Genomic DNA, 14,743 nt, shown 5'->3' on the forward strand with positions numbered 1-14,743 from the left:
AAAATCTCCACCTGTGGTGGTGTCCCACTGTTCCAGGCTATACAGTGGATATAGTAAGACAGTCCAACTGAGATTGGGAATGTGCTCCACGGTCTTCAAATTGGTATGGGGCCGGGCTGTGTTGCAAGAGAAAAGTATTCTTCTCTGACCTGACAGCTTAATTAGTATCATGATGTAGTAGTTGATGGTTTGGACATATTCCAGAAAATCCAGAAGGATCACTCCTTTCCTATTCCAAAAGTCAGAGTATATCACTTTACCTACTGAGGACTGTGTCTTGAACTTTTTCTTCAATGAGGAATTCACGTTAGCCCACCATGGGGTGCCATTTTGGCTCCAGTTCGTGGTGGTGACACTATGTCACCAGTGTCATGGTTTTGTGGCTTGTTATTGGTAATCCATATCATAACATCAATGTATTGTACTGGAAGTTAAGAGAGTTAATGCTCTACTTCCATGGACTGTTGATATTCCCAGTTTCATGGTCCCAGAAGAGATTCTCAGAAGGCATCATTGTTTCATTTCCATTTTCCAGTCAGAGGGAGTGATAAACCTGACTGAGAGTCTCAAGACTGCTCCTGCCCATCTCACCTACAGCATTAGAGTAAGGACATTTGTTTCGGAAACACTCTCTCATTTTGTTTGATTTGTTAGCTTCAATTCCAATCATACTGTGTTATATTGTATTATCTCACATTATGCTATTATATTTACTAAAAAAGTTTTTTCCCTTAGCTCTTTGCTGCTGTTTTCCTCATCTAGACCCATCTCCCTACCTTTTTTTCCTTTCCCAGGACATGTGTCCCTTCATGGAGCTAGGTCAAACTTTGACAACCAGTAATTATGGGATCCAGGAAACTATCACCTGAAAGCTCATATTAGTTCAATAGGTCCTGACAAACTTGAATACAGTGTTCTTTCTGTTCCTGTCTAAGAGTTCATTGGACCTACACTTTGCAATATTTCAATGTTGCCATCATTGTTTCCAAAGCATTGAAGTCAATATTCTGCTCTGTACACAGTCCCCTGGTCACAACCTGCCAATCCATGTGTCTGAGCCAATCGAAACACTCTTGATTTTATGATGTGACAGCTGTACGTGGCTGTCTTGAACATGGCTTGTCTTTCATGTTGCCCCTCCTGAAATACACATGAACCACCACTTCATGGTGTTTGCATCCACTGCTTGGACTCGTCAAGTTTTTCTGCTTTTTTTTTTTTTTTGTGCATAGAAGAATTCAACTCCACTCTTTTGCTCTTTATGCACTTCCTGTCCAACACCATTTTGTCATCTGCTGCCATCAGTTGCATGCCAGCAAAACTGAATGGAATATTGTCAGGAAAGTTCAACCTGCACCACTATACCAGCAATGTATGCCTCTGACATCATGGATCAATACAATAAAGTGGGATGCCTTACAGCTTTGAAGCAAATATAGACATCATATTTGATTATGAAAGAACAAAGAATTTGATCTAAGTCACCATTTGCTCTTCCATCATGCCTGGGGTTAGTCAGATGGCACTTTCTTTATTTGGTTCATCGATGTAACAGCTACTTCAGTTTGATAACAAAAATTCTCCTGGAATTTTCTCCATTTCTTCTCCATTAAGAGGCTTTTTGTGCATAATGAAATAAACAGTGCATAGTGTGAAATTATTTTGTTGTCTTTGATGCACCTGAGTTTTCATCACCAAGGCCAATTCTTTCTCTGATACAAGGCTTGATAATGCCAACCAAAATTAAGTGCACACCCTCAAGACTCCATCCTGGTACTCGTCCTTTCACAGGATCCTCAGTGATGTTGGATTTCAGTCTCCACAGACCTACTGAGAAGCAGGCTCTCTGTTATTCGGGTCCATAGAATCACTTGCTCTGTAGCATAGGAACAAGAATTTAACAGCAGATATTTTTAATACTGAAGTAGAAAGTAGGCTGGTAACTGTGTCCAAAAATCTAAATACTTCTTTTTTCTTTTTAAGTTCAAGATGAGAACTATAGCTGCTGTCATTCAGTTCTTACAGAGAGGAATAATTTCATATCTCATGGTTTCAAAGATACTGTCTTTTGTATAGCAACAAGAAATGTTTCCATGTCATTGTCCGTGATAAGAATTCTTTTAAAGTCTCTTTCATATTTTTTTTCATTATATTGATTGCTGTTTTTTAAATTGGGGTCTTAAAAGTACTGGACACTTAGTTTAGATTAAACAAGTTCTCTCTTTCTTTACACACTTGAACAGTTGGCTAGTAAAAGGATTACAAAGACATAATGGCTGTTAGAGCCCCCTAGCACATCACCACTGTGAAATCTTGCCTATCCTTTCTAGGCTGTATGTTATTGTTAACACCAGTATGATGCTTCAGATCACGAGTCTTGCAGACTTGGATACGTGACATGTTGCAGACATCTCCTCTGAGCATGGTTAATCTTATGACTGGGAGATGAGTTGCTTACTACAATATTAGCAAGATCTCTCCCGTAGTTGCAGAAATATGTTCTATCATTTTCCTTGTCATCCAGATTGATGTCACGGACACAGCTGACTTTGACAACTCAACAGCCTGTAACTGGGGATCTGAGGACTCTGCCCCTGGTTCGTAACTGTATTTTCTACTATATCTTAGTCATTCCATACTTCATATCAAGAAGTCTGGAAACCTTTTATACACAAAACATCTAGTTGCTAATGGGGGAGGTTCTCACCGAGGATAGGAAGGGCTGTACAATTCGCATTATTGTGATCTTCTAGGTGTTTTTATAAGCCTTGTAACTTCTCTTTACAGCTTCTCCCTGCTATTTATGTTCTACTTACTAGAGATAAAATTTGTATTATCTCTCTTTTAACACAGCTGAGACAAGATTGAAGCTGGCTTATTAGCTCCTTATACAAGGAATTTCAGTGTGCTCTTCTCTGCTATTTCAAATCTTCTCAGGAGACTGAGATGTTTTCACTTGTGAGACATATAGTTCCAGAGTGGAGCTTCAGCCTGCTGCTTAAACTCTTGCTCCCAACTTTTAGGGGAGTTTGTAAGATGCAAGTTTGTTTCTTGATGTAATTATGATTGTGATCTTCCCATTTTTGATCACATCTATTGAGTACAAGACATTCAGACCCTTGCAAACCATTTTCTCAACTTTGTCTGAAGTTTTTTTTTCCATAGATCAATATAAAAAAAGAGTACATGAGTAAGGCAGATGCTTCAAAGTACCTGCAAGTTATTACTGATAGCTGTTGACTCCCAAAAAAAACAACCCTCTTCTTATGCAGACTTCAGAAGTTTGACAGCTTCATCAAAGCATATTTAGAGCCTTCAGTAGCATAGATATCAACTCTCATTATGACACATCTCCAAAACAAAGCTGCAGAGTTCTCAGAGATGTTTGCCAAATGACATCTCCCTCCCCACCTTTATCAAGCACTGTGCCATTATGGAAGCATCAAATCTGATGTAATGGTCCTGCGGTACTGCTAATACAAAGTATTCTTAAGATTCAAGTGGTAGGATGAGTATGGTGCTTGTTCAGACTATGGTTAAAAGTGGTCCTAGAGTACCCATAATTTCTTCTCCGTGAAGGAATTCTGTGCTCATTCTGTGCTCAGGAGAGAACTGAAGTAGTGTTGAGTATGCCTATTTTTAGTACATGCTGAGTGTAAGAGAAGATGGAGTATATAAGCAGCCACTGTTGATACTGTAGGAGAAACATACCTGATCTGGAGTGAGATGTTTTATGTGTTATACCCTGTGTGAACATTCACATGAGTCATCTACTGCGATGAACTGTTGTTCTGAGGAAATAACTGCTCAGTCTTTGTAAGGATGCTAAAGAAGTGGATCAGAATTCTAGACATATTCTAGCAGAGAAAAAATTAGGGACTTGTTCAGTGCTTCCTTTTAGTGTTAATCATGACTCCCATTTGAGATCTCCAAAGCAAATTTCTTTACCTTCTTGGAGCTGTCTATTAGGGGAGTTTGAGCTGTGTTATAGCAACTCTCTGTGACTGTAGGAAGTTCTACTTAATAGGAGTCTTATGTCGACATGTGGCACCTAGCAGCTGAGGTAGTTTAAGCAGAAGCTTGGTACAGTTTTCACCTGCTAGTTACTAGCTCATGAATAGTGAAATGTTGAATTTGTTGCATCAGTAATCATAAATGAGTTAAGGCAAGATTAATTTGCACAGAGAGAAATGCAGTGCTCCCCACAGATCTAAGGTTCTTATTACCATTCTTACTGCCATGTGATTGGATTGTAGCTGAGTCATCTTTTTGTGTTATCTTTTGTTGCTTTGGTTGCAGTTTGGTATTCTTTGGAGGAATTTTTTTTTTTAGTTTAGGAGGAATTGTGTGACAGTCTCTCTTTGATATGTAGAAGTTTGACACCCGTTATGTCACTTGAAAAACAACTATCTAAATTCATGTTGTTCTGCCTGGTTTGCTGATTCCTTATTGTCATGACTGGCTTACCAGTCTACTAGCAAAGTCTTTGTGTACAAGGCTTGTTGCAGTCCTCCTATAACATCTGCAGCATCTTGATGCAAATCCTGATTTGCGACTGTGCTGTGGCTTCGTCCAACCTCAGAAGCTGAATAAAGTTCTGGGAAGACGACACAACCTTTTCACTGTTTTTTGTGGGGTTTTTTTCCTGAAATTCCATTCAGATCCTGAGCCATTACCATCCATAACAATCAAAATACTTATTAAAAAAGGAAAGCCAACAGGGAGTTTTAAAGAGTGACCATCCCCCTGGAGCAGGGAGGTGATCATCCCCCTGTACTCAGCTCTGGTACGGCCGCACCTCGAGTACTGTGTTCAGTTTTGGGCCCCTCACTACAAGAAGGACATTGAGGCCCTGGAGCGTGTTCAGAGAAGGGCAACAAAACTGGTGAGGGGTCTGGAGCACAAGTCTTATGAGGAGCGGCTGAGGGAGCTGGGATTGTTCAGTCTGGAGAAGAGGAGGCTCAGAGGAGACCTTATTGCACTCTACCACTTCCTGAAGGGGGGTTGTGGTGAGGAGGGGGTAGGCCTCTTCTCCCTGATAAGTAATGACAGGACGAGAGGGAATGGCCACAAGTTGCACCGGGGAAGATTTAGATTAGACCTGAGGAAGCATTTCTTTTCTGAAAGAGTGGTCAGGCACTGGAATGGCCTGCCTAGGGAGGTGGTTGAGGCACCATCCCTAGCGCTGTTCAAGAAGCGTTTAGATGAGGTGCTAAAGGACTTAATTTAGTAGTTGGGTAGAGATAGTGATAGGAGGATGGTTGGACTAGATGATCTTATAGGTCCTTTCCAACCTTATGAACTTATGAACTTATGAACTTATGACCAGCAGTGCTAAGTTAATTTCTTACCAGCTTAATGAAAATTGATAAGGTTAACTCCAAGCCTGATTCATAAATGCACAGTCTTGATTTTAGATTGATTTTAATAAATCAGATAAAATGAGTCACATGCAAGGCTTTAGCATTTCCAGCGTTCTGCAAACAAAAACTTATTAAAGTGCATTCAAAACCAAGTCACTTTTATTTACATTTATATAAAAAATAGGTGGCTTTTTTTTTTTTGCTGTTTAGCAGCTAACATTTCAGGAAGGGAAGTATTCAAGAGTAAAATCTGTGAGTTTGTGCTTTTTGAGGGAGTGTGTGTGAGAAACTATAGTAATCAATGAAACAATACATTATTTTCTCTGAGAATGGCCATTAGTCAGTTTTCAGAACACACCAGTGAAAAGAAAGGACTTGCATTGTTATGATTCTAGCTTGTCAGATGTAGTTGTGAATATTAGCATTATTCATTTTAAACATCTTATCCTGTTTTTAACTTCTGATATTCATGACATGCTAAGAATGTTTGGTTAATTTTTGAAGTGTTCCTTTTTGCTGTACATAAAATTCAATGCATTATACTTGCACTGTGTACATAGGAGTGTCATATTACTCTTCTCTGAAGCACTATGTCTTCCAAAATAATCTTGTATCATTACTTTAATTTCTCACTTTTTTTCTGTCATTTCGTTTTTATGTGAAGCATAACAGGTTTTGGTGTACTTTCTCTGAAACATAGTTATGTGGGGGTGAAAAGATTCAAGAACAAAGAGCTATTTCTACTTTTTTCTAAAACATCCTCTTAGAAAGCTTGCATCTATTGTATGCTATCTGTAAAAACCATTGCACAGCATTCTCATACATTTGTCTAATGAAATATTTCTAAGGATCTATCAGGCATTTTATTGCACTGTATATTCCTTGTTTGTGTACTTTCTGCGTACTATCCTATTTCTTCAATTTTAATCTGATTCAATAGAATTTCTTCCGTTCTTGTTCCCTTTTAGAATTTATAATGGATTAATTTGTGAATTAGCTGTGGATTATAGCTATTGGTAACTAAAAAGTGCTGTTAATGGGCTCTTGACAAACAAAGTTCATCCATCTGTTGATATACAATTAGATGAATATAATTGAAAGTCATCAATTAAAATTTCATTAGTGTGAACAATGTATTGCTTTTCACTCTCAAGTTCTTCATTTATTTCCATAGGCTATTCATTCTGTTGCTTGGCATCATGAAGGGAAACAGTTCATGTGCAGTCACTCTGATGGAAGCTTGACCTTGTGGAACCTGAAAAGTCCTAACAGACCATTCCAGACCACAATCCCACATGGTAATTTTGTTAGTAGAAATGTGAAGTAAAGAACTAATACAATATTCTCCAAGTTGTTCATTAGTATCTTTAAAATAATTGTTGAAAACAAGAACGGGCTTTCCAAAGTAACAAAAACAAAATTGTTTTGGATTTGTTGTTGTCGTTTACAAGTGACTTTTCTCTAATCCAGAATTAACCAAGAACCCATGAGTTTAAATTGTACTCTTCATTTAATTTTATCTCTCAACTAGTTACATCTTTTAGGAAAAAATGTAATCTGTTTATGTTCATCCTGTGATCGGGAAAAGGTATATAGTTAGTGAAATTCAGTAATTATTAGTTGAGTGTAATCCTTCTCTAATTTTTAGATGTTTTGAAGTGTGACCGTGTATACATGGCAGTAAAAACTTAAAGCTATAATAAATTTAATTAATATAAACATGCATATATTAAGGAAGTAGGCATTAATACCTATCTCATGTAGCTTTAAAGTTCCATCTCTTACTGATTATGTAGTTTCTTCAAGGTGTGCATTCTAGTTTGATATCTTGATTAGTTCTATTATCATGACATTTTAAAACAGTTTTTATCTTCCTTTTTTCCTTAGGAAAAATTCAAAGAGATGGAAAAAAACCTGAATCCTGTAAACCAATTCTTAAAGTGGAGTACAAAACCTGTAAAAGCAGGTATGCTTATAATTATGTAAATAATTCAGTGCTACATTTGTGAGTTACTACGTTCAAAATCTTTCCTTTTTTCTTTTTTGCAAAGCTATTTAAGATATTAAAGCTGTTAAGAAATTACACCTATAATGTAAACTTATTACATAAACTTATGATTACTGTGTTTTTACATTTAATACAGTGAACCATTTGTGATATTTTCCGGCGGGTTGTCATATGATAAGGCTTGTCGAAGACCAAGTCTGACAATTATGCATGGGAAAGCAATTACAGTTCTTGAAATGGATCACCCTATTGTTGATTTTTTAACTCTTTGTGAAACCCCATATCCGAATGGTGAGTTCATTAAGCAAAATACAGTTATAGAAAGTATAAATGAACTGAAATTCTCTTATATTTTAATTCCTGTCCGGGAACTTTCATTCTCGCAGTTGACTCTGTCTCAAATCCCATACTGCTGAAAGTAACTGAAACTGGTTTGCATTCTGAAAACAAGTAATTAGTGGACAATAAAGAATGCATAAGTTTCAAGATACAAGTTTGAAATGTGGGTTAGTGTCAAGTAGTATTTCTCTTAATCGTACGTAAGCACTTATATATGTTAAAGTGTTTTGCTACATATTATGAGACTGCCAAATACTGAAGTAAATTCACAGACAATTCCAGAAGTGAAATTAAGAAGCTGTTAGTGAAAAAGAAGCTAAATTTGGATTTTTAAGCCTTTAGTCAGAAAAGTAAAATTAATCTTTTATACAAATGTAAATCAAATACATATTAAAAACAATGCTATTTGTTTCACTGTCATGCAATAAAAGTAATTTTTAGTAATCAGAGTTAGTTTGCAGTTCTTTCTGTGTTCTGAGTCCAGTTAGGCATTTCATTCTTGCTATGCCTGCAGCACAATTGTATCATTTGAAGCATTTTGTGCTGTCATCAGAATACTCCTGTCATGTTCTTTCCTTAATTTTCCCTTGTTAACCTTAAAATGGGATATAGATAAGATTTCCTTTGTAGTCTTCCTTTCAAATTGCTTTGGAAGTGTATATCATTGTATATCAAGTGGACTGGACCAAGCTGTTTACAATCTATTTTTAAGTAATAGTTGTGCATAGAGAAGGTATTAATACTGGGCAGCAAAAAACATATTTTCTGTGTGACAACTGGATTAAGCAATACCATAATACACACAGCCTCCTCACATTCTCTTTCGTTACTTTCAGTGTTCCATCATGCTGGATTGCTACATTATGCCAATACTGTTTCTGCCATGTTTTTTAATCAGCAATTCTGCCCAAAAGTTATTTCTTATCTCATTTACTATTTGTCCCTAAACAATTGCTTTCTAGCTATTGTTTAATATACTGTAAATTTTCAGAGAACATAAATGAGACTTGCATGTTTAAAATGACTGATGGGAGAATTCATTTGTTTTATACTTGATTCCTCTCCTACAGAATTTCAAGAACCCTATGCTGTAGTTGTGCTTTTGGAAAAAGATCTTATTGTTGTTGACCTGACACAAAGCAAGTAAGTATGAAATCTTATATGAAGTTATGGATACTTCTTAACTGTTTAGAATGTGATGTTTAAAAAAAAAAAAGTGCAAATGATATAATGGAACGTCGTTTTACTACACAAGATCATTCAGTCTGTACGTTTACTTCCACCTTAAAAGCTAGGATCAACTAAGTAGTAGAAGCTTGGTTTCAAGTTTGGAAATAAATATAAATGTGCAGTCCCTTCAGTATAGTTCTAAAGCACAGCATCAAAGTTATGTGATTCTTGGACAATTGCTGAATTGTAACCTGAATTTTCATGTTAGAAATTACACTCAAGTAGTATCTATGTGCATGTCTAACTTCACTGGACTCCACGGGAGTACCACTTAAGAATTTACTGAACTATCTTATCTGATTTATACTGGATCTGTGGGATTCTTTCATGGTCCATTTGTTGTTTTAAATTACAAATAATACTTTCACAGAAGAATCGGTGTTCACATATATCATACAATGCAGGATGTGATTATTATTTGCTTTCTTCTGTGTTAAAAAGTACATCCACATTCACACCAGTATAATTAAGAACAGAATTGTTCTGTAATGATATTAAACACATTCAAATAAATCGTATTCTGACCTCATTCACTTTCGAGAATAGTTCCAGTCATCTCAGCAGCGTAAAATGGATGAAGTGAAACCAGAACCAAATTTCTTGCATTTTGAATTGTGAATAACACATGTAATCTGACAGAAATTAGGCCTTCTTTATTTTCAGATAGTCCAAAGTCATGAAAGTGGAAAGTAAACTGAGATCTACTTAATCTGTTGTTCCAGTTGTTCACTGTAGAATCCATAGTGTGCCAACAGAATAAACAAAACTGTTGAACATAAAATCCGTAGTTGAATAGTTAGCTCTTAAGTCATAGAATATATAGTAAGAATGAACCTGAAACTTCTAAAAATATATGAATTCTGTATCTCATAGATGAGATTTTGAGATGCTGAAAAAATTTATGTTACAGAAGAAAATACATTATTGTCACAGCATAGGAATTTGTATGCCATTAAAACTACAAGTTTCTATTAACATTAAAAACAGTACGTATGTTTTAAAAAATAATGGAAAATATATTTTATCAGCAATTATTTAACTTAGTTTATATTATATAATTTATAATAAGAATGTGTTGTCTTATATGGCTCAGTGTGTCACCGTGCTTCTTATAAATTGTCTTCCTTGACTAGTTTTCCAATCTTTGAAAATCCATATCCTATTGACATTCATGAGTCACCTGTCACCTGCACAGAATATTTTGCCGACTGTCCTCCAGATTTGATTCCTGTACTCTATTCTGTAGGAGCAAAACATAAAAAGCAAGGATACAGCAATAAGGTAAACAAAACCAGTATTTTTCAAAACCAAAACACATGTTCTGTCCATGTCTTTGAAATAACATTTTACTGCTTTAATAACAAATCTCAAGTTAGTCCAACCTACAGATTAGATGCAGCTTTTTTTCTGTGATTTCTTATGGCCTGATATTCATCCCTCATTAGTATCTACCACCACTCAAGCATGAGTGTTAAGCCACCATTATGCAGGACTTTCTCATTAGGCTGCCAGAATCATGTCAGATCTCAGTAGAGTTAAAAGAATGCCATCAATGTAAAATTCAGAGCTGTCTGAAAATGTTATCTCTATTGAAGAACTAGTCTATAAAATGATTATAATGCAAAGCAGAAGATCTTCAGTGGAATTTGAAGGTCAACAGTACTCTATTAAATAAGGATATTAGTTGTTGTTTAACTGAGCTACTGTAGTCTTAATGTAAGAGTTTTAGAAATAATGAAAGCTGCTGAAATAAAAATAAGAAATTGAATTACTTTATAAATTTCAAGCATTAATCTCATTTGTGTTTTGCTTAGAACTAATCCATCACTATAAATAAATAAGAAAAAATGTTGAATAAGCAGATCAGGCATCAGTTTTCATTTTATATTGAAAGGAATGTCCCCCTTGGAGGTGCCTTGTTTTCTGTGAACTGAAAATCTGGGCCTTACATACTTTGAGATCTTAATTCAGTGGTGTACTCTAGAAAATGTTTTTTCTCTTACTAGAATTTGCTTATTTATCCTTAATTTGCATACCTAGTTTCCCAAAAGTTTAACTACCTACCTGTACTCCCTGTACACTCTCTGATCAACTTGTTTTATTTGTTGCACAAAAACATATTCAGAATATAGATATCCATTGCAGCTCACTCCTTTCTGTACTCAATTGTATCCAGTCCATGTATTCTCAGAATCAGTTTCTTCCTAGATTTTTCTACTTGCTCATACTCTGTACAAATCCTTACTTACACTGTACCTGTTATCCAACAGGCTTTAGGCAGAGACCAACAGTTTGTTCAGCCAGCCTAGACCAAGGAAAAGAGTGAGAATCTTTCCACTAATAAATAAAAGGCAGGGAAGAAATGATGGTTTCATGTGATCTGTGAAAGTTGCATTCCCTTATTTCATATCCCATAGCATGATATTCAGTTGCTTGTTTCCCACTTTTGTGGACCAGCTTCTTTAGTAGTCTCCATCCTCAGAATAGATGCTTGATTCTATTCAGCATCCTACAGAAGCTCCATTGTGAAAACAGTAGCAGAAGTGATGCTACTTCTTCCTCTACTTCTGGTTTTGAATGTTTGTAGAGTTAGCTATGCAATAATCATTAAAAACGTAGAACTTTAGTTGTTAATGTAAATTGAAAAAAAAAAAAAACCTTACAGGCCTTAATTGATAAAATACTAATAAGCTTTAAAAGCTTTGAATGCTGCACAGTATTTTCATTTATTTTTTGAGATATATTGCTTTTTGGAAGAAGATGTCTGCTCATAAGTCTAAAACTAAGCGAAATTCTCATAAGGATTAGCTTTGATCTGTATGCTCTTGTCGTTCATTTAGGAGTGGCCTATCAGTGGTGGAGCATGGAATCTTGGAGCTCAGACATATCCTGAAATCATTATTACAGGGTGAGAATGAAACTGAGGATTTGTTCTTTTAAAACGTTAGTGCCTAGAACTTTTAATTGTGGGTTATCTGTGCACAAGCATTGACCCTTGGCAGGATGTGAGTGTCCTAACCTCTTGTACTGAGGTATGTAGTTTTTCTTTTAGGTGCATAATCATCACAGAAATTTCCATTTGTTGTAGAAAGTAGAGCTTTGTGTTCATGAATGAACTACTGTTAAGAATTACTGATTGAGGCCCCAGTGTTAGATGGCAAGTCTACTTGTGGAATCAGCTTGTGAAGGTGGGATCCTTGAAAAGAGGAATTTATTGCAATCCATTTATTGGTTTGAAAAGGGACCCAGCTGTTTTTCCAGGCCTGTTGTCCTTTGGCCTTCTGGGGACTTCGTATCTGGGGATGATTTAGGAATTCATTTTAATGCCACATCATTAGTGGAGATGTGGTACACTGGGATTATTTCACCTTTTAAGTGATGGGCAGTCCCATAGAAAAAGATGTAGAAAAGCTCAGATTGCAGTAGAAGCCCTAAGAGCAATGCCTGATGGATTTTCAAGGGACACCCTATAAAACAGAAGCTTTCTTGTATGATACACTCCTATTTTTCTCTGGTCTCAGACACGCTGATGATAGCAGTATATTTGATTAATTGTTCTAGGAAATGATAGTTAAAACCTATTTCAAAAAATGCTGTTATGATATGTGTAATAGTATCAGTAAGAGGAAGAAGAAATTAGTCTTGTTGTTAACAGAAGTGTCTCCTTTCTACAATTATATTTCAAGTATTATTTTCCATTAATAAAATGGACACAGCTGATAGGTGCTAAGCAAAACAAGTTTGACCTTTCTTTTCATAATTAGATATACATGGCGTTTTTAGAGTTCATAGATTTGATACTTGTACACTGCAAGGCCAGAAGTGCTGCATCTTAAACTTGGCATTATTAAATGAATTAATTTTGTGCTGTTGTGATCTTAAAAATTGTAGTCAGCTTAGTTCTCTATAGGTTTTGCATAAAAAATATTCCATCAATCATATTAATAACAAAATATGCCCTTATGCTTAGTAGATGCATTATTATATATTGTTATTAAAGTATACAGAATTAACACAGAAGCAAAATACAGTTTTTTCTCCTTCTATTTATCACTCAGTAAAAGCAGAAGATGTTCTATAAATGCATATTGTTTTAACACGTTTAATTTTTTTTTAAGCCATGCAGATGGATCAGTAAAGTTCTGGGATGCTTCTGCCAGTAAGTTTTTGAAGTTCACTTTCATACAATGCTGAAAAATCACACATCCACACACACATATATCTACAGGTAATAGATTATTACAGTGTGAATACTGATATCTGTAATGCTGTACCTAGGTATGGTCAGGTGAAATTAAGCAAATTTTGATTAAATAAGGAGAAAAACACTGTAAATGGAATATTTTAGGCAGAGAAGAGGTGGAAGTCCAGGATAGGGATAAAAACTTCAGATCTGACGTACCAAAACCTAGGAATAATTAAGTATTGTTAAATAATCCCTTAGGCATAATCCTATTGTGTATATAAAACAGTGATTTGAAATAGACCTAATGAATATAATGTATTCTTTTTTACAGCTGGATAAAAACAAAACATTAAAATACAGTAAGACATCTTAGTTAAAGACTTGCATCTTTACTTTTCCAGACTCAAATTCCAGGAATTAATTGGCAAGAGCATTTCCATTCATCCTAGCAGGAAAAAGCATCAGAAAGTAGCTATTCCATATCTTTTAGCTTTAATTAGATGTATCAGAGAACATGATTTTTCCCTGTAGAAAATACATATGGCACTTATTATTAAAATGTATTTATTGAAAATACATGCAGTTTTGTTGAAAGCTATCTTATTTTGTTTCAGATAAGATCTTTGAGTTTCATAAATGCTGCAGCATAGTTGTCTTGTATTCTCTCTCCTCAGTAATACTGGGTTCTCTGAGTAGAACATCTTTTTCATGAGTTAACAGTCTCTTCCCATTTCTTAAAGGGGCAAACATGAAAGAAACTGTTATCTGAAGTGCTAGACAGAGAGAGCTTTTGTTTGACACTAGTAAATAGTCTGTTACAATAGTTGATATGCTGTTACTTAAAGTACCTACTAACTCCACATAATTGGCATGATTATTGCTATTACCATCTCTAGCCGAATATGGAGAACATTTACAATACTTTAATGTAAGTCAAACCTCATGAATTTGTCAGTTAATTCTGGTTTTGCCTAATACCAAATCTTTTTACTCATCAAGATTATCAAAGAGAAAATGAGACTCCAAAGCCTCATTTCATATATGAGAAAAATAACATTTATTTCTAGAGTTTGCTTTGTCCAGCATTTTCAAGCTATCGTGAATGCCAAAGATATAAGAATTATAATGAGGTCAACAGGAGGAGGAGGAAGGTTAAAAAATGGAAAAACTTCACATGTGATATAAACATAGCCCTCTAACATGTTATAACCTGCTGCAATAGGAAATGCTCATAGAGGTAGAGCGTAGATGAGGAGGAATATTCATTGATCTCTTTAACAGTAGCAGAACTCTCCATGCACTTCTGAAGTCCTGGTCTTAGTCCCTGTTTTCAGAACATTTACAGCATTACTAGTACTGTACTTAGTACTTACTATTTACATAGCTTTATTATTTACAAGGTCTTACCTTTTAAAACAGCATTCAAATTTCATTTGAGGACTCATGTCAAAATCATATCCTGCTCTTATTTGGAGGAACAAAGCACTTCACTTTTAGTTGTATTTTAATTGTGTACCTGAAAACATCCATTAGTGGGAGACAGGCAAGTGCTAAGCCTCTGAAGCAGCTTTACAAGTTTGTCTCTGTGTCAGTGGTACCTAATAATTCATAGAGGTG

The 14,743-nt window shown here is 35.5% G+C and overlaps 1 protein-coding gene across 3 annotated transcripts in view; it reads left to right on the forward strand.

Annotated features, from left to right (window-relative positions):
- Positions 1–14,743, forward strand: part of STXBP5L (syntaxin binding protein 5L) — a 185,290-nt gene that overhangs the window by 109,623 nt on the left and 60,924 nt on the right. For all 3 annotated transcript variants that reach the window (XM_065742112.1, XM_065742113.1, XM_065742114.1), the window contains exons 8-14: positions 6,538–6,661; positions 7,251–7,329; positions 7,508–7,662; positions 8,781–8,853; positions 10,074–10,221; positions 11,781–11,848; positions 13,059–13,099. In XM_065742112.1, the coding sequence (XP_065598184.1) occupies positions 6,538–6,661; positions 7,251–7,329; positions 7,508–7,662; positions 8,781–8,853; positions 10,074–10,221; positions 11,781–11,848; positions 13,059–13,099 (688 nt within the window). The remainder of the gene's footprint in view (positions 1–6,537; positions 6,662–7,250; positions 7,330–7,507; positions 7,663–8,780; positions 8,854–10,073; positions 10,222–11,780; positions 11,849–13,058; positions 13,100–14,743) is intronic.

This window comes from Cyrtonyx montezumae, unplaced genomic scaffold (genome assembly GCF_038088225.1).
Source record: "Cyrtonyx montezumae isolate F1298 unplaced genomic scaffold, pur_monq_1.0 scaffold_3, whole genome shotgun sequence".
Classification (NCBI taxonomy): Eukaryota; Metazoa; Chordata; class Aves; order Galliformes; family Odontophoridae; genus Cyrtonyx; species Cyrtonyx montezumae.